Source organism: Perissodus microlepis, chromosome 9 (assembly GCF_051167445.1).
Source record: "Perissodus microlepis isolate ML-2025 ecotype Zambia chromosome 9, ASM5116744v1, whole genome shotgun sequence".
NCBI classification, from domain to species: Eukaryota; Metazoa; Chordata; class Actinopteri; order Cichliformes; family Cichlidae; genus Perissodus; species Perissodus microlepis.
Genome location: NC_140469.1, coordinates 19,399,311 through 19,419,900, shown reverse-complemented (window position 1 = coordinate 19,419,900; position 20,590 = coordinate 19,399,311). Strand labels below are relative to the sequence as shown.

The following is a 20,590-nucleotide window of genomic DNA, read 5'->3' as shown; positions in this document are numbered from 1 at the left end:
AGTTAACGGGATTTAGTTGATTGTTTAATTTTTTAATTATACAAAAGAAGTAATTACAACACTTTACGGCAGAGATCACAAAGTTAGCTGCCCGTGGCTTTAACCAAATAAAAAAAAGAATAAATATAAATCTGAAGATGAAAAATAGTTAGTTTTTTAATATTTACATGTTCATTTTTTCATTTCCAACTATAACAATGTGTATTGTATATATCGGTTCATATTCACTGTAAATCTACATTTAGATTCATGCACCATTTGCTAAAAAGTATCCATCTGGGGATGAAAGATAGCACAACCAGACAGCAAATCAAGGACATCAGTTCAACTCTGGCATTACTCAGTTGCTGCTATATGTTTTGGTTATGTTTCTATTGAGGTCCTTTTAATTTGATTCAGCCAGACAAAGGCAGGACTCAAAGTGTCCTTCATAGCTTCATGGCTACTCTGCTTCAAAGTAAGACTATACTTGCTCTTAGATATTTTCTCCTGGCAGTACAAATTTTGAAGGTACAGTGGTCCCTCGCTATAACGCAGTTCACCTTTCGCGGCCTCGCTGTTTCGCTGATTTTCTTTGGTGCAATTTTCCATATTTTTTTTCTTTCTTTTTTTCCCCAGCACATTGTGTTCTGCATCCTGATTGGCTGTAGACCACTGTCAATCAATCAATCTCATGCCGTGTCTCCTGTACAGTACAGAATGCGTTCCGCTTGTCAAATTGACATAAATCTTGGATCGGTAGCAGCGTCACGCTGAAGTTTTCTCCCCAACAAACACAACAATGTCAATGAAATGTTTTGCGCCGTCAAAAGCAACCGCGGGTTTCATTATACAATACTGGACTTATTTTTCTACGAAGGTTTGAACTTTGAGAGTTTAAACAAGAGTGAGGAGTTTTACAGCCTTAAAACTTTTAAAATAATTGTAAAAAAATAAAATACAGCTGGCTACTTCACGGATTTCACCTATCGCGGGTTATTTTTGGAACATAACTCCCTCAGTAAACGAGGGACCACTGTATACTATCCATTCATTCATTTTCTTCCACTTATTCAATCTAACGTCACACTTGGGCCCAAGTGGGCCAGTGGGTTCGAGCCCAGGACCTTGTTGCTTTGAGGCGATGGAAAGTAAAATGTTTTAGACATTTATGTGTCACGATTTTCTAAATTCCACAAAAAAATCATATTATTGTAATGAAAGTGCAAAGTTAAAGCTCCAAACTATTGTAAAAATCCTACGGCAGAGTGGTAAAAATGTACTAAAATCTTTATTCTTTGCATCTATTAGTAATGTTGATCAGCTAACTTATGTTTAATAGACCCTGTTTCTATGTGAAGTGATGCTTTTGTTCAGATTCTTTAGGTCAGAAATGGCTCTTTTGTTAGTGAAGGCTGCTGACCCAAGTTTTAGGCAGATGCAGGTCAGTAATTCTACTTAATTATATTAAAATACGTTAAAATTACAACAGTGTTAATAAACAAGTGCAGACTAGAGTGGATGCACACAACAAAATAAATGCACTCTGGACGTACTTTTAAGTGGAGCAAAGTTAGAAGTTGGTAATGTTAATTCAGCTTTTAGTAATGCAAAAGTCAACTACTCAGTTTACTTAATTACTCTGGGATTACTGTGTTACATTACAGTTTTTTGACCGTGCGATCTTCAGCGCACCTGCTTTGATTTTCTGTTTTAGTTTTGATGTACCGCTTGTGAGTTAATCTGTTAGCTCGTAATGTCACTCAGCGGTTGCATTAAAGTGTCTTGTTTTTATCGACGCACTCTTTTCTTCTCCTGCCTTGTTCCTCTCTTTCATTTGTAGGTTTCCTCAGAGGTGCAGGTGCTTTGATTTGGCGTCTTGATTTTTTATAAGCCGAGGAGAAGAATAGCAATCGGCGCTCACGAACGAGGAAAGGCAGAGCAGAGTTTCTCTGTGGGTTTCTCTAAAGAGAAATTGTGCCTGCGCTCAAATACTCGTATTTATTCAGTTATTTACAGGATGTTTGTGTCTCCTGCGCAATATTCCCTTTGATAAATTTCACAGAAGGTTAAAAAAAAAGAAGAAAAATAGAGAGCGCGAGAGACAGGATGAACAAATAAGCTTTCTAAACGCAACAGCAATATCCGTGAGCTGATTTACATTTTGATAAGCATCTGCGTACCGATGTAAAGAGGTCACATGCATGTTACATATGATACGTGTAATGAATATGCTGCCGCACGGAAATCAGCGCCACGGCTCGTTGTACACCGAGCTATGAAGGAATATTATTGTTTTTGTTTCTCCGCCCAGGTTTTTGACTGAAAAATGGGTTGCCATGCATCTTATCTGTCAGGGGGATCAGGTGCATCTCCCCTCCCTCTCCCTCCCACCCCTCTCCTCCTTTCTTCAGTCTCTACCTCTGATAGGTAGAGACAGTCATCATATGTGCGGGGGGAAAGTGATGGGCGGAATGGCAGCTTTAATATCGGAGCGATTGCCTGCTGATAAGGCTAACGGCTGTGGAGAGGCGTGAGCGTCAGCCCTCCCCTGCAATAAACACTTTCATTTTGTTTGGTTGGAGTGATGGATGGAGTGATGGAAGTGGTGAATATGGACGACCTGAGGAACAGAGGAGGGAGGAGGGGCGGATAGATAGATGGAACGGCTGTGGATGTTATTCAATATTAACAGATCAATCAGGGGCTAGTGAAATATGCATTTTGTCAACTGTATACCCCCATTTGGCCAAAGAGGCAACATAACGATCATGTGACAGTGCCGGCTGCTGTGCTGTGTTGAAATACAAAATACTTACAGCCTCCAGTGGGTGATTTGTCTCCTGATGCTGAATTTATATTGCTTCTAACAATAACAACCCTGTCGTAAATCAGGAAAATGAATATATATATGTATATTCATGACTTTAAGCTCTGATGACTTCATGATAATCATTTCTGAATCGCTATTAGAATCTATGATGAGGAAGCACAATTGCTCCAGTTTTCAGCATATGGTGTAGAAAAGCAACGTTTTAATCAAATTAAATCTCGCCACTGGATAATTTTTGTCGAACACATGTGCTACGGAGCAATTTAAAGATTTAAAGGTCACATAAAATCAAGCGTAAATGTTTGCTTGCCTCTTTTTTTTCTTAATATATATCTTTCTTTTGGCGTGCTTTTCGAGAAAATGAACCAATTCTTTTGATTGAGTTGGCCTTTTCCTTTTCTTTAACAAGTCCTTGGCAACTTTAATTTGAGCATTTCTTCACTCTTTCTATTTACTTAGTTGAACTGTGTGATTTTTAACAGAGAGCGATGGTCACGAGGGTTTAAATCAAAGCACGTATCCTAGAGTACTCTGAAATTTTTACAACCAACTCTAATTTTCAACGGATTTTCCAAACAATCCAGCAAATTTGACACGTTATATGATATCCATGTGTTGTGTCAAGTTTTCTAGCGAAACATCTTCAGTTATGACCTTTGTGTATTTTAACTGCGGCCTTCTCTCTTATTTATCATACTTACAAGGACAATGTTGAAAATAGAAAATGTCCCTTCTCATGTGGAGACTAAAACAATTTCAAATACACTTCATGTATTTTTTTTTAAAAGCACTTCTTGAACAGCAACTATGTCAGAAAAACTGGTGTCTCAGTTTACAGAACAGCCAAACTAACCTGCAGTTGTTATTAACTGCAGCTGTGATCGGATTTCATGTTCCATATGGCGCGTGGAGTTTTCCACTCAGCAGTGGGGCGCTGAAAAATTATTACCTTACTGGGAAAGCTTCCTTTATCCTCTTTCTTCTTTTACTCCCTCGCAAAAATTAAAAATTTCCTTTGCTTTCCCGTACCCACATTACAGTTGCAGAGTAGTAGCTAAGGCTGCTGCACAGATCTGTGAATTTCAGGCATTTTATGCAAAAAGGGACATCCAAGGGCAAGACAAAATTTCAAGACAGTGTCATCTGACATGTCGTCAGTCCTTCTGTGGGTTGTATTGTCAGATGGAGGCACTTTTGACAGCCTCTTACATCCTGTCTAGGGGGGCCGTGACAAAAACATGAAAAGCATCCATTTACCCAAGCCCCAAGCAGCCACAAAAGCAACTTATTAACATACAATAAAAGCTGTATTTATTCATCAACAGTCTTAGAGACGCACAAACATAAATTAGCACCACATGAATTAAGCTAACTTAACCAATAGAAACAAACCAAAATACGAAAATGAACATAAACAAGAGAAAACTGTTCCAAAAATAAAGGAAGGGCAGTTCAGGTCTACTTAATCCTTCAGTGGCAGGTTACAAATCAGCATCAGTGTGGCTGGTTGAGAGATGGGGAAGTGAATGCTCTTTTGCTGCAGGTGGCAGTCATTTTGGTTTAGCTTCTTATTCGGTCTTTAAGTCTGACGTCATTAGCCGTGTCTGGGCCCAAACTCCGCTGCAGGTCCCAAAGTCAAACGATCACTGCAGCATTACTGAGAGTTAAAAGCTGTCTAAATTCTTTCATCTGTAATAAAATGATCAGCTCCTCTATCAGGTGTAACAGTTAAGTTTAACATCCAGGCATCCATTAAAACATAATTCATTAAATTTAACAGAGTTAGAAGTTAGCAGGAAGTTAGGAAGTTAGCTCGCTAGGTTCACCTAAACATGACATACCATGTTCAGACTGAGAGATTTCTGGAAAAAATTAAAACGTACAGCTCTGCTATCACTTCCAACATAAATGAAGACAGGAAAGTAAACAGCAGTGACTTTTGTAGGGTTACTGAAGTTGGACTAGCTGGTATACAATGATGTGCTACGTGATCGCTAGCAGCACAGCTTTGTTGGCATAATATAACAGTGAAGCTGGAGAATGAATGCTAACTTTTTTCCACTCGATGGTTCGGGACAAATGCAATCGCATGTCGGGATGCTGTAAACGGACCAAACTTCAGTCGGGAGAACAACTGAGATAATCCATCTACGAGGTTAGTCATTAATATACTGCTGCATGGGCTGGGCTATAGTTACATCCTAAAGCTTTAAAAACTGAGCTTTAAAACGAATAGCGGCAATAAAAACGGAGAGAGACCGACAGTGATCACAGACTGTTTTTAGGGGCTTGTTGAGATTAAATAGAACAAGATACAAAGCATTAAAACATGTTAAAAACACAAGAGCCTTGTTAAGCGCAGAGTAATTTGGGTCGGGAGCAGGATTCAACACGTCATCACTTAAAGACCGAATAGACCTCAGGATGAAGCCAATCAGCTGTAAGCTGTGCACTGGCTGCTCCAACCACATACCCACCCTACCCACACTATGCAGATCTTAAATTAAATACAACAGAAGTTGTAACACGGGTCATTTGCAGCATCTGGACTTACTATAATACTATAGTGTAATACAGTTTAGTTTTCTTTCTTTGTATTCTTTGAGATTTTCACACAGCCTTGACGCCTCTGACTCAGATACAGCATTTTTTTTGCAGCAAGTTTTTTTTCATGGGAGATGTTGGTTTCCTTCCCTTGCTCAGAGTCTTGTTAGCATTAGCTAGCTTCTCCCAGCACAGGATGCCTTCGTGGTGAAGGCTATTAACCCCCCCATTTTCAGCAAAAGCCAAAGGTTTGTTTGCTTGTTTGTTTGTCTTTCTCTTTTCTTTAACTGGTGGGTTTTCTGCATTGGTGGTTGGTTGTGGTTTGTTCACAAAAAGGTGATTGATTTTCTCTCTCATTAATCTCTGCTGTCAGTCAGGGCCTTGATCTTGATGTGTCTTGCTTTCATAATTCCCACCATCAAGCGACTGCTTGACAAGACTTGGGCTCCCTTTGATAGGATTTTTTTTTAGGGTAACTGAGTGCATACGAAGTACTGGTACACTAATTTGCAATTCATTTTTTGTTCAGTTGTATATTGCAATACTAATGAATAGTACTGAAAATCCTACGGTACTCCGTTTGGTGACCAGAGTTTTAAGAAAAAGGCAGAAAACAAGATTTGCAGCCAGTCTTTTTAATATTTTCTCTTAAAACTATTGTCCTTGTACATAATTTCTCTCAAAGCCACTTGAAAACGGAGCACATTCAAACACATATGAAAACTGCAGAACATGAGATGATTTGGCTAAGATGACTTGGAAACCAAAAAGATCAAATGCACAGCAGGGATCAGATCTCAGTATTAGAGATCTGACTAAATAGACTCAGACAATGTCTATTAAAATGGCTGGAGGAGGCTCTCTGAAATGAGACCTGACATCTCTTTTCCACAGTCTGTCAGGACTATTTGGTGGCTAATTTGAAGTCTACAAAATCAGCGTGTGTGTGTGTCTTTGAGAAAAAGAAAAAGAGAGTGAGCTCCAGTGGGAGGTTAATATAAGGGGTGACCAGAAAGAGATCCGGTTGGCTGTTATCGGTGCAGTCGGCGAGAGAACAAGCTACCCCTTGGCTGGATTCTCTCTGCAGCCCAAATCCATCCAGGCGCCAGCTAATTAGCTTGGCAAGTACATTGTATTTATATTTAAAGTGGCTGTTGTTGGACTGTCCTTCCCCTCAGGTTGATTGGAGAGGTTTTAGCTTTGATTCACAAGTATACTGACCTTCAGGCTTCTTTGGTTTCATTGGAAGACGCTTAATGTCAGCTTGTCAGTCAAACCTGAGCTGCAGACTCTGTGACACGTGTTGATTCCTGGCTAATCTTTCGTAGTTTGACTCATGATGTGTTGTGACCCTCAGAGGGGTCCTCATTAGGACCAAAACGCTGCATGACCTTTAAGCAGCTTCACCTCCCTCCACCACCTACGCCCTCACCCAGCTGGGCCCAATTACCTTGCTCATTACCCCCCTTCTAAACAGCACTGGGACTGAGCAGGTACTGTCGCTATCTATGGAGAGCCAATATGTCTGTGACTAAATACAGGGGTGGCAGCATGAAATGAAGATGAGTTCCATCTTGGAGACATGCCAGCTGAAGACTTTTCTCCTCTCACTAATGGCAGGAGATTTTCTTCCCCTCCTTTTTGTCTTCTTTTATGTGGCACTCTTCTTCAGAGACTTTGAATGTATATTTGACCTTTCCGGCTCTCTCTCAGCCTTCTTTATGCTCCTTTTTAGCCATCTTTCAGAAAACCCCGGCTGACAACTAAAATATAAGATGCCCCCTTCGCTGCCATGTTGATGAGATGATAGGATGATCAATGTTTGCAGGATCCTTAATAACCAGACAGTGAAAAGGCGACAGAGGAAGAGCCAGGGAGATGGATGATTATCCTAAAAGTAGCGTCCTTAATTAGATAGAATTCTGCATACATTGTGGACTGAGTGGAATCACTGGGATAGATTAAAATACTAATTAAACAGGCCCTTGCCGAATTTGGAGTGTGAGGTGGGGTTCAGCTCTTCAGGGTCATTTGCATAGCCTTCATCTGGGGAAATGGGATTTAAAGGACCTGCTCTCTTTCTCCCTTTAACTGCACTCTTTTTCCTTTCCCCCTCCCATTTCCAATCACATTCACATGCTAACCAACTCAATTAATATTATGCTCTATTTTCCCTTTCACTCTATAATTTGGCATAATCTATTAAGGTACCCTTTGATTTTGTTTTCCAATATAAATGTTTCTATCAAAGTGAGGAAGGGGTGTTAAGCACAGGGAGGCGGAAAAAGTCGGCAGAACGTGTGATCTTGGATGATGGATATTTAAGATTGCCTCACTTTAGTTTGATTTGCATGAGAATATCCTTGGCGAACAAAGCTTTGGAAATAGCATGCCATATTTGATTAGATCAGTAGATCTGAGGATCAAACTCGGGTGGTGTATTAATTACTGGAAGAACAAAGGCAGGAGCTCAAGTTATTGTGTGCTGCGAATCCACAAGCACTTCATGTGCTGTCTGATAATCTTCAGTAGGTCTGGCATGATATGTTTGAGGATAGCGGTACAATCGTTTTAGCCTTGCTAGCTGTTCATCACTTTTCCCCATTATAAAACTGATAGCCTTGATATTTTTACTTTTATATTTGGGGTTTCTCAAAAATTACAGAGTTGACTTCAGCTCTAGTGTGACTATGGATGCATTGAAAACTTAATAAAAATGTAACATACATAAAAACGTCTGGCGTCATCATCATGTTGCATTGAGTTTTCCCAGTGGTGTAAAAATGGTGCGACAGGTGCGTCAATTAGCAAATGTTAGCATCACTGACTGTATATAACAGACTGCCTCAGTGTCATCACCTGTCAGTTTGTGTTTTCCTGTCTTGAGTATTTTGACCCTGATGACACATTCGCTCTCACACAGTGTAGCCCTCAAACATGCACACGCAACAGTTTTCTTGCAAACATGCAAGAAAACTTGAAACCAGTAATTAAGACCAAAATATTTATACAGATCACATGTCAAGTAAAAATTTTCTCACAGATTTCTACGCAAACAAATTTTCCGATCTAAAGAGTCGTCCCCTGGTGGCCATTAAAAACAATGCAGATTTGCACAACCAGAAGTTCCGCCTTTTATATGCAATCTATGGTTAACATTAGGGCTGCCACAAACGATTATTTTGATAGTCGACTAGTCACCGATTATTTTTGCGATTAGTCGACTAATCAGAACATGCATCCATTGGACGTACAACGTACAGCTTATTGCACCAGCATGCATCTGCTCTTATATAACTATAATTAGCTTACAGCTTTAAGTGTTTAAACTAAAAAATAAAGACAAGATGACAGTTTATTAAATTTAATGAAGTTTGCAGATTGTTTCGGTGAAGTTTAATAAACTCCTTGCTATCTAAAATATATCAGGACACTGGAGTATATTCTCGAGCATCTGGCACTTCTGATAATCAGCTGTCTGCTTGACTTTTATTCAGCTGTGTAAAAACTATAACTTTAATCTCAGCCAAACCGATTTACTCAGGAACAAATAAAACACTAAAAAAAAGCCAAACAATAATTTTTAAGTTATCTAAGTGACTTATATATAATGTTTAACCTGAGTAGCGAAAGACAGCGGTGGGTTTGAAAACGATTTGCCGGGAGTCCGGTGTTCTAACGGGCTTTAGTGAGCCGTGCCCCCGACTAGCTATCGAGCTGGTGGGTAACAGACGTCTCCGAAAACGTCGGAGCGCTTTTGAAAATATGTGGTGTCTTGATAAACTGAGCAGATATTTGAGGTTTACACAGCTACATTCTCGCCTGAAAATATGTTAAACGTTTATTTTGTGACCCAGAAAGAATAATAAGAGTAATATTAAAACTAACTAGCTGCCGCCATTGTTGACAACTGAGCAGGGCGCTATGGATTCTGGGACACAGCTTCTTCTTCTTCGGGGTTTAACGGCAGCTGGCATCCTTGTACATGCAGTGCTGCCATCTTCTGTTTCAGTCCGTTATTACACTCTTAAATCCTGCTACTTATTCCTGCATCTTTTGGGATCTTACAAAGCCTCAAACGAGGCGTCGACTATTAAATTAGTCGTCGACGATTTTAATAGTCGACGTAATCGTGACTAGTCGACTAATCGTGGCAGCCCTAGTTAACATACACACCAAAATAGGATATGCATGCCACAGCTTCATTTTATGCAGTGCATGCAATATGCATAAGCCTTTCAGCTACATTATGCTGCTATATCCCCCCAAAAATCATAGACTCACAGCAGATAACAGCTCTACAGACCAAGTAATCAAATGAGGCATTGCATGGTGAGTGCTATCATTATAAACAGGATGCCTGTTCACATTTTGTATTAATCTTAAATATCATTGCACATCACTGTTAGCATGCTGGAAGTATTAGTATTAGCTTATACAATTACTGTGTCCAAGTCCAGTCTCATGCTCCCTCAACTCGGATTTCCTACTTCGTGAGACACAGCAGACCCACCAACTCCAAGTTAGCAATCCAAGATGGCAGCAGTGATTGAATCAGTAGTAAAACTGTAAAACCTTTAAGCCATATTCAGAGCAATGACCAGGCCCTTACTCTGTGTTTTGTCCTTTCTTCTTATGGTCTACTTTTTTTTTTTCTCCCTTCACCCCCAAGCAGATGGCCGCCCCTCCTTGACCCTAGTTCTGCCAGAGGTTTCTTCCTGTTAAAAGGGAGTTTTTCCTTCCCACTGTCGCAAAGTGCTCAATTGTAAGAGGGTCACTTGATTGCTGGGGGTTTTTTCCTCAGGGTGTTTTTACCTTGCTGTAAAAGGTGTCTTGTGGCGACTTGTTGTGATTTGACGCTATATAAATAAATGTAAATTTACTGTATAACAATACAGCTAATACTCCAGTACATTTAGCACTAGAAACTAGGTGTTGTGCATCCTGCATGCTGTATTCAATGTTAAACCACATCAAGTATTTCATCAATGCAATAGTTTGCAATCCACTTTATGGTGCTCTGTGCTACATGTGAAATCCAAAGACCGTGGAAAGTATCCCAAAGTTCAGGTGTGGAAATGTACCTTTTACCTAACCCTAACCTGTTGTTACCTGTTAAAGGCCTACTAACAATTCATTCCTGCCAAAGTACCACAATAGACTGCTGGCTACTGCTGTCTTACCCCAGAGACTGTTTTCCCTTCCCTTCCCTGAAGATTGTCTGGCTGTATGTGTGGGCTGTACATTTTGACCAGTTTGACATCTGACTCAGCCTGATACATCCATTGCATCATTCTCACTTTCACTGTCCACTTGTTCTGCTGCAGGAACTGAAAAATCTGCTACTTCGTCATCCACTGCTCATATTCAACACCTCCTCTGCTTTTGTCTCCCCATGCAGTCCAACAGAAGCAGCAGCTGGAGAAGGAGACGGGCCTGAAGATAGTGGAGGCTGGAGTTAGTGATGTAAGTAAAACTCACTAAAAATATCTGCTATCCAGATCTGTGTGTTTAAAAAGAGAGTGAGAGAGTGGGTGTGCTTAAGTGATTGTGTGCCTTCTCTGTGCTGGGGCTCATCAAACAGGAATAACTCTGTGATTTCAACTTGTCTTGGCATCCGTATCACACCTGCAGCTTCAGTCGTGCAGCCAAACACTAATCTTTTGCAGCAACGAATTCCAAACACATCTTTTTGAGCCCGCTCCAGTGATTATTGCCCCCTTACTCATTTCCTTTAGGTCTCTAAGAGCTGTTGTCACCATGGAAAAAAAAAAACAAGACAAAAGCCCCAGTGCATTTTATGAAACTTAAAGTGAGTGTTGATCACGTCTCTGAGCAACAATAACCAGATTATCTTGAGTGCTGTCACTTTGTAGGGAGCACTGAAGCTCCTGTGACATATTCATTGGAAGAAATTAAGAGGAGAGCAGGAGGACTCTCTGGATGATCCAGATGAAAGGAGAGCAAATGTGTATTTATTCAACAGTGATAAATATTCATATGTATCAAAGGTAAGGATCTAATCAAGCACCTATTGATGTGTCATAGCCCTCCATGTTTGCCTGGTAAATGAGTTTCTCTATGAAAATGAGACCGACAGCCTCAGACCCCTGAGCTGCCCTGATCATAAGGCATGCTGGGAGTTAACTGGATGTGGTCTGTGCATAGCAGGACAGTTGCCAATGGCAACAACACACTGTATAGACAAGATCATTTTCCTGCGTTAGTCTCTCTCTGCGCTGTCTCTCTTTTGGTGTCACTGCCTTTCTTCGCCCATCTGCCTCCCACTTATATCTTTTTTAGGACCACAATTTCTCTCATCTCATTCCACATTGTGTCTTCATCATGTTCATCTCAATTATGTCTGATTCATTTTTTATTATTTTTTTTGCTATTTTTTTTTCTTCTCCGTAACTTTTGTCCTATTCATTGTCCGCCTCTCCTCGCCTCCTTTTTATTCTTATTCTCACTTAGACTGATTCCTGCACTCGGCTAGCACTGGTACAGGGCTGTGTTTGTCATATTGGGCCTATTTGTAGATAATTAGCTGCAATAATAGCCTCTCCGCAGGAGCCAGGGTGAGGGAGGGAAGGATGGAAAGAGGGAGGGAGGAAAGGAAGGATCTGTCTTCCACCTCATGGGGAGAAAATCAGCGCTAGACTGTTTGAAATTCACGTAAAGGAAGCACAGCATTTACTACAAATCGTGATTTGGCAAAGTATAAATCCTGAAAACTCACTCAGAGGGTGTTTTTGGTTTTTTTTTTATCAGTGATGCTCTAATGTGGATGTGTTGATCTCACCAGTTTGCATCCTGGAAGTGGAGAGTTGAGGGTAAGTTGGGGAAAATAGTAGCTTTTGACAGGAGAGCCTGTGGAGTGGGCCCTTCAAATACATTAGTTGAAAAGGTGTTAAACCGAAAGCCCGCTTTCAGTAAATTTGCACTAAATTGACCACAGTTATGAGTGAATGTGTGCTAGAGGTTGCAAAGAGGGTCGTCTTTAGTCTGCTTATTAGTGGCAGAAATAGAAACAGGCTGGGTAAAATTGCTCCGTGGAACCATAAGAGGTATAGAGCTGAAAATTAAGCGGTACCACTCGTCCCCACGATATTCTTTCCTTCAGCTTGTATAAACCCATCACAGCGGTTGGTATCATTAAGTCTTATCACTGACAACTCCCACCCGCCTCCGTTTTTATTTAAGAGGTGACAAATGACAAAACAGCTTAGGAAGATGTCCAGATAGCGCGAACGTCAATAGCAGTAGATGCGGACGAGGATAAGCAAATGTCAAAGTGGAGGAAGGAGACATCAATCAATAGGCCGAGCAATATCTACTGCATTATAGATCGCATAGAAGTTGGCTTACCAAGGAAGGCGGGGGGGGCAGAAAATGATTACTTTGGTTTTCTTACACAGTGTATGCAAGTGTATTCTTTTCTGAGTATCTTTCTTATTAACAGCTGTTTCCCGAGTGGGAGATGCACGCTTGTGAAAACCCAACAGGCAAATAGAGGTTTCCTCACAGCAATTTATGAGCCTGTAAATGTGTGAAAAACTGAAAGGAAGAAAAGAAGCAAAGTGGAAAAAAATTCACGGTTGACGTGGTCGAGCTCGTACCGACTCCGCCGTCTATATTCATGCCACGCTGAAACCATACAGAGCGAACACATCCACGTTATTTTCAGACTCTTACTACTCTAAGTGTAGAAAATAAACCCCGACAGATCGTACCACGTACTGGCTCCACTAACATCATCGTTCCTAGAAGGCACACAGAGCTGTGTGACCATCCATCCCCCCATCACCACCCGCCTCCTCGTATCTTCTTCCTCTGCGCAGGAGGTGAGTCACACCCAAAGCTGGCAGCAACCAGACACCATGAAAACGTCTGGCGTCATCATGCTTTTGCTGACAGCCGTAGACACAGCATGACTGGTACCAGTAGGGAGAGGCAGGGGAATAAAAGGGAGGCTGAGAATGTTTTTTAGAAGCGATTGCTTGCCAGATGTAAGGTCAAAATACAAATCTAAGGCTTGAAAATAGTAACGTCCAGTCTTTTGAAAAATTGAGCGAACGATGACTAAATCTTACCGCTTGTCAGGCATTAGTTAATTTTTTAAGGGTTCCCTGTAAGAAGTATTTCTCAGTCAATTAGGATCTGATCAAAAACGTAAATCGCAATTAAAGAGCTCGCATCATATGATACGAGTATGCAGAAGCTTTCATCAAGAAAAAAATAATATTTTTTAAAAAATTGCGAGGAAATAACAGTTCTGACAGCTGACATAATTAACACCCATCCAAAGAGAAGCTGAGAAAAAATGCAGCACAGGGCTCCATATCAACATTTTCTTAACTAAAGTTTAATATCCCCAGTATACCTGCTTAATTAGAAATTTCTCAAAGCAATCATTCGCAATTAATGCCTAATGACATGTGAAACGTTCTAATCATGTTTTCCCAGTTTTCTGTTCTACTTGTGCCAGTGTTTATAAGAAAACGCACCAAGGATGTAGCTCCACATTCATCCTGCCTGCATCAGATGATCCCCATGTGATTAAGTTGGTAGTTAAATTGAGATTCATTGACATTTTGACAGCGGTCTCATGTTCCAAATAACTCTGGCAAACTGCTTATGTGAAGAGGTGCTCATTAAGCAGAGAATTCCCTGAGCTACGTGTCAACTGATTATTCAACCACTAAATGTAAATCACATATGGCAGACAGGGAGTCTCTGCGCCGAGGATGTGTGTGTTGTTTATGTATTTTTTACAGTAAAGGGGTGTATTAATGAAGTGGCCTTACACAACCTCTCACCACTGTTTAGGGCTCAATTCTGCACTTTTTTTCCTGCGTACTCTTCAGATGTCTGACTCTTTATTTGCACCTGTGTTTTTACATGTTTTTCCATTTTGTTTTTATTTAATAAGTAGATATTAAGAGGTTATATCCTCTTGTGTCAGTCTAGACGCCCAGCGGGAGAATGCCATCATCGTATGATGTCTGAGAGACCGCGATATATTTCTAATGAAATGAATAAGTGCTAAGGCACAGAGGCAAAACTCATTTCAGAGAAAGGTCACGTGTAATGATGACCCCTCACAATGGATTTGAAGGCTTTCCTTCCAATATCCTGAACCATAATTAACGCTACATGAGAATTTTCTGACAGACTTCCTGTAAAAAAAAAAAGAAAAGAAAAAGGAAAAATACTATATAATACTTTGGATAGTCACCATTAACAGCTGAATGTGTAATTTCGAGTTCAAGTTTGGCCAGTCAGCAGCATCGATGTAACTTCTTTGATCAGTTTGAATGGGTTTGATAGTTTTATTATTAATTAATTTATAATTTTCCTTAACAAATAGATTATTGTGCCACACCTGAATATTTTAAATTATTCATGTTTGTGTTGTTGTTTCAGTTTAAGTCTTTTTCTTTTAAATTTTCGACATCTCTTTGAATGTGTGGTTGAATAGTATCATTAGCCAGGTATGGACCTAGTTGTGCAACCCTATTAAATCACATCTGATCATACAAGTTAAGCAATAGACTGGAACTTTAAATTATTGTTATAGTGTTCAAACATTTAGTGTTAAAAGACAACAATCCATTTGGAGTTGAGGAAATGGAAAATAAAAGAACTGCAACTGATCACGCAGCATAATTTGTGCTGAAATTCAGCTTAACAATGGCAAAATAGCTTACAGCGGCATTTATTTATTGGCAACTTAGCTTATCTTTATCATAATTCAGACATGGCGGCATGTTTGCAGCTTTCTCTGTGTAACCACCTGAAAATCGCACCACAAACCTGCAAAACCTTTCACAACCTTGTCAGTCTTGAAGGTCATTTGTTCTTATCAATACATTTTATGACACTAAACTAACTTTTGCAACTTTTGCACTGGCTTGCCAACCCCAAAATGTAAGGTTTGTGCCACAGCTGACCTAAATTAACTGTAGTGGTTATAACCAAAATATTTTATTTAACAAAAATTCTTTTTTTATGTTTCTGTCATAACCACTAGTATATGCAAGCTCTTTAAAAGCTCTAGATATCTTAAATAATTAAAGTTTTACTTCCAAAAATATGATTATTGTTATTGTGCATGATTTATTTTCCAAATTGCTATTTCACAAAAAACCTACAATAATAATAATAATAATAAAATTATAATTTTTAATTAAGATTAAATTACAGTTATTTGTTTGCATATCTAAACAGAAAAAATTTGTTTTAGTGAATGTTATGCTTGATTAATTTCTTGCTTATCAGCGAAGCCTAGTGTTATACCCAAATTTGGGTATAAACAAAAGTTTTTTATTTACCTAAAAAATAACAATATTGTTTGTCTTTTTTTGTTTAAAAAGAAAAAGGGTTTTGACAGATTTCCAAGTTTTTCCTACGATTTATCTGGGTCTAAGTAGAGATGACCAGACCTACCACTATCTAGTCACAAGTCTATAAATAAATATAATTTTATTAAACCATTAGCTGACATATACTCTGAACACTCATACTAGCCTAATAATCTGAACTTTAGTAAAGGCAGCAAGACAACAGAACAGGAAATATAACATTAGTGCGTAAAAAATTACCAGCTCTTGGCTAGCTTGCTAGCATTAGCATCATATGCTGACAATGTATACTTAACCACATAGTTAATAGTTCGGTGATGGTCCCTCCATTATACAGAAAAATATACAGAGTAAATACTTAAACTTTTTAGGTTATCAAAAGGTTACATGGTAATGCAGAAGACATTTTTGCAGTTAAAATTAATTGCAAGTACAGAAGTAGCCTGGATGACATGAGCGTGTTAGCATGTTAGCATGTTCAGGTCAGCAGTTAGCATCTACGCACTTACAGGGTAACTTAAGTTGTTGTGTTAATCTTCATGTCTTATAAATGACGTTTGATTTAATGCATCACTGTCACATCCAGATACAAGACAGCTGAAACTTGGGCAGCAAACACTACATCTTAATGCACTCAACTGGCTCCAATAACTTCTTAGCTCAGAGATAATCACTGTAAATTTGCATTTTGTTTTGGCGGAACTCTCTTTCCACATGAATATTTATTCCCATGTTTTTTGATATGAAGGAAAATCAGTGCATTTTGCTTTCCTTTAATCTAACAAAGCCTGAATATTGTAGCACATTCCACTTAACAACAAATACCATGTGCAACCAGCAGTGACTGCAATTTCTCAGAGGGAATGGGACAAATAATTTCAGCTGAGACTTCAAAGGAAAACTACACTGACCATTTCCTACCAGAGAGAAGAGATACCCTGACTGAAATAAATAAATAACTGTGACAAGAGCTCTACAAATTGATCTTGTAACGGCATGGGAATATGCTTTACTTCAAAACATATTTTCCCACGTTGGTTTTTCGAGCTGTAAAAATCACAAGATGGGGAAAATACATTTTTATGTTAATTTTGGGATCTTTTATTCTTATTTAAGCATGACTGTAGCTCCTCCAGGGAAATGAGAGTGGCTAAGTTGCACTTTGGAGTACATGCTGTGCCTATGCACGTCTTGTATAGTGTGCATATTGTGTGGCCTGTAAGTATGTCTTTCCATCAGCCAATCAATTCTACATTGGCCTTCAATTGCCTTTTTCTACATTGACAACCTATCCTATCTTCTTTAGAGACTGTAATAAACCCAAACAATCAAAAATTGCTGCCTATAAAAATTTCAACAGTGCAGGAAGGCCAATCTGGCTGTTTTAAAAGTGGCTAAAATGCCATTACTGTGGCAGATCTGGATGTGAAATGTCATATCGGAGCAGCCCCACTGAGCCTGCAGCCACGTGTAGCACTGCCTCTTTGGAGACTCCAGCTGCCTCCCACTGATGAAAGCCCGTCCAGCAGCCCCGTTTCCCGGCAACCTTTTACCATCACCTGACCTTTGGACTGCAGAAATGCCTTTGATACCAAGCCATGCAGTTTGGTATTTGCCTCTCTCTATATCATGACGTGTGCTCTCCCTCGGGTAAGGGTAGACTTGTCTGTTTTTAATGAGTATCAGAATGTAAAGTATTTACTCTCCTACCTTTCACTTCTTTTATGTTCTGCTGCCTTTGTTAAAGAGAGGCACGGTTACTGTGTGTAGTTGACAGTGGTATTTTTACTCTGCTTGTTGAAGGGCAATTCTTTCACCTTAGGTAAGGTATTAAATAAGAGATTTTTTTTCTGGTGTACTCATCTCTTCTTGGAAGAGAAATAACAAGGTCGGGGTGGCCTTGGAGGTATTATGAGGGTTTAGATAAAATTAAAGGGAAAAAATGCACTCATGAAAAACCTTACACTGTTAGGAATTGTTCACTCAGTAACACTGCTGCTTCACAACCGTTAGCCCTGGCGCTGTTTCAGTTCCAGTTTCTTTCATAGAGTGCTACTAATTAATTTTCCAGCACTTGTACTTTGAGTGTGAGTGATTCACCTTATTTCACTGATTTTACTGATTTTCTTACGTTTTCACAGATCATACTGCCATTGTTTTCACCACCGTGCAGTGAAGTCTGCTACTTTTGCCAGCCCTGAATAAACACAAAACCCTGTTTACATATATGAGGATACACTGAACATAAAAAAACGTATAATCATACTCGTAAAACCCATGCAGTCGAGTGAAAAAGAAAGTACGCCCTCTTTCAATTCTAAGGTTTTATGTGTCGTGTCCTTACCATGTAATAAAACAAGTAAAAAACTACCTAGATGATGAACAATGACACATTATATATTATGGCATGCCATTATTTATTTAACAATAATCAAGTCAAAAGCAGAAGCAGTGTGTGAAAAATAATTTAAAGTACTGCATTCACTGGAATTACTGGTGCTGCTAATTAAATTCGCTTGATTAATTTATCATCAGCAAGTGTGAGCATCTCTATGAAATCTGAAATTTGTGTTAGTTTGCTGCTAGATCAGACCAAAATGGAGATGTTCAGCCATAATGCACATTCCCATGTTTAGTGTTTATATCACCACAAACACCTTTACAAACTGTAAAGCACGGCGGTGGAGGGGTTATGATTTTGACTTGTTTGCTGCTACAGGACCTTGACACCTTGGAGTCATTGAGTCCAACATAAACTCCTCTGAGTCACATGTGAGGAAATCTATCCAACAGCTAATGCTTGGTCCAAACAGCAGCAAATCTACAATAGAACGACTGAAAAATAAAGAATCAAGCTGTTGCAATGACTTCAGTGTGTTGAAGTCCAGACCTCAACCTAATAAAAATGCTGTGATGAGACCACAAGGACGCTTTGAATAAACAAATGAACAGAAGCAAGAGGCCAAATGATGTAAGAGACTAATATAGTCATCCAGAAGCTAAAAGCTATCAAATAATGGGGTGTACAGTGGAACCCTGATTTACGAATACCCCGTTTCATGAAAAATTCAAGTTACGAAGGCACTGAACGGCAATATTTCTGCCCGTGTTATGGCAAAATGCCCAAGTAACGAAATCTGCCGGCTCTGTTTGGCTGAGCCTACAATGCCCACAATGCCTTCCGAATCATGTGACAACCCCTTGGCTTCCGTACTTGCGCTTCGCTGTTCCACTTGAACGATGTATTGTTGTTCTAGTTAGCAATTAGCCTATAGCCTATCGTTCAGCCTCGCCTCACTCAAAACGTGCAATGGGTGCTTCGACTTATGAAAATTTTCGACTTACGAAAGACCCTCGGGAACAAATTAATTTCGTAAGTCGTGGGTTCCACTATACTTAGTTTTTCACACACTGCTACTGTATTTTTGACTTATTTTTTCCTAAATATATTTAATCAAAATTTAATATGGTATGTTTTATTCTTCATCCGAGTTCATTTTTACTTATTTTACAACCTTATTTCTTTTATTATGCCCTGATGCAAATCTATCTGAATCTGATCACTGGAGCGCATTCGGTTACCTCAAAGGAATACATGCTCCTAAAGAGTACCTTTAGGAGCATGGACAGTACCTACTCCTGGACAGTTTCCTACAGACTAGAAGCACAGGAGGAATAGGGCACGTTATTAATAATAAAATATAACCACCACAGAGTTGTTTCTTCTCCTTTAAATAAGAACCAGAATTAATAATCTCCACCAAAAGACTCTAAAACTGTTGTTGGTATCTTTTGACTGTTTCCACCTAAAAAGTTGAAAATTATGTCGAGACCTCAGCTGATAGAGGCCCCTACAACTCTTACATTGGTGTCCACGCAGATGCAGATTTTAAGAAGCAATAATCACTGTACGCCCTGCCGCTTCACTACATTTTATTCCCAATATGGTGGTGATTACGCTCAACTACCCTCCTAGATCTTACTAAAGGAGAGGCCTGGTGCTTGTGAATTAATTTCTAAAGGCTGCTTCTGTGAGTACTTTTATTCCTCTTGCAGCCAACTTTGGTTTTAAAAATGTGACTGGAAGACTTTTTAATATGTCAGATGGGGTTGTTTTAAAGATGCTAAGGTTAGCGTTCTACCTGAGGCTGAGTCTGCATGCCCAAGGCAAAGCCATACCATCTTCACTATATTTCCATCTTGAAGATGTTTTATATGTTTCGTTCTCTATGTTATGAAGCTCAAACCAAGTTAGTTGTACTACACAGCATGATTAGAAGCTTAACAATGTTTCACAAACAACACACGGGTGACATTAAAAAGGACTCCTGCAGCATACCTGAGAACCAAAATAATATTCTGCACGTTTTAAAGCACAAGGAAAATAATCTGCATCTTCCACTATGAGAACATTCTTCCCTTTAATTTTTTAAAAATTCCACAGTTGTTTGAACAAACGCTCTGACCGTTTATGGAAATTAGTTGACTGCTGTCTGGGAGCGGCAACTGTTGGGTTGAGGGCTGGGTGCCTGGGAGAGGCTGAGGAGACATGGGGGGGTAGGCCTGCGGTGTCCACAGCTGGATAGCATGGCAGAGGTTTTAAATGTCAACATTGAAAGGAGGATGTGGCTGCCATTTGGCCTGACAAGCCGCATGCCAAGGGACTGGCAGCAGGATGCAGGGAGAGGGTGCTCCAGGTCCCGGCCACAGAGCTCTCACCTTCTGCCATTTATCATGTGGTTACTTGCCTAACGCATCTGGCACCTTAGCACTGACAGCAGCAGGAAAGGCCCTTGCTGCAGGCTAACCAGTGGCCCGTGGTAATCTTTTTAACATTATAGCAAAATTAGGGCTAGTTGTCCAAAAAGGA

The 20,590-nt window shown here is 39.7% G+C and overlaps 1 protein-coding gene across 2 annotated transcripts in view; it reads left to right on the top strand.

Moving 5' to 3' along the window:
- Positions 1–20,590, top strand: part of ptprn2 (protein tyrosine phosphatase receptor type N2) — a 160,909-nt gene that overhangs the window by 89,806 nt on the left and 50,513 nt on the right. For both annotated transcript variants that reach the window (XM_084939480.1, XM_084939479.1), the window contains exon 11: positions 10,758–10,822. In XM_084939480.1, the coding sequence (XP_084795606.1) occupies positions 10,758–10,822 (65 nt within the window). The remainder of the gene's footprint in view (positions 1–10,757; positions 10,823–20,590) is intronic.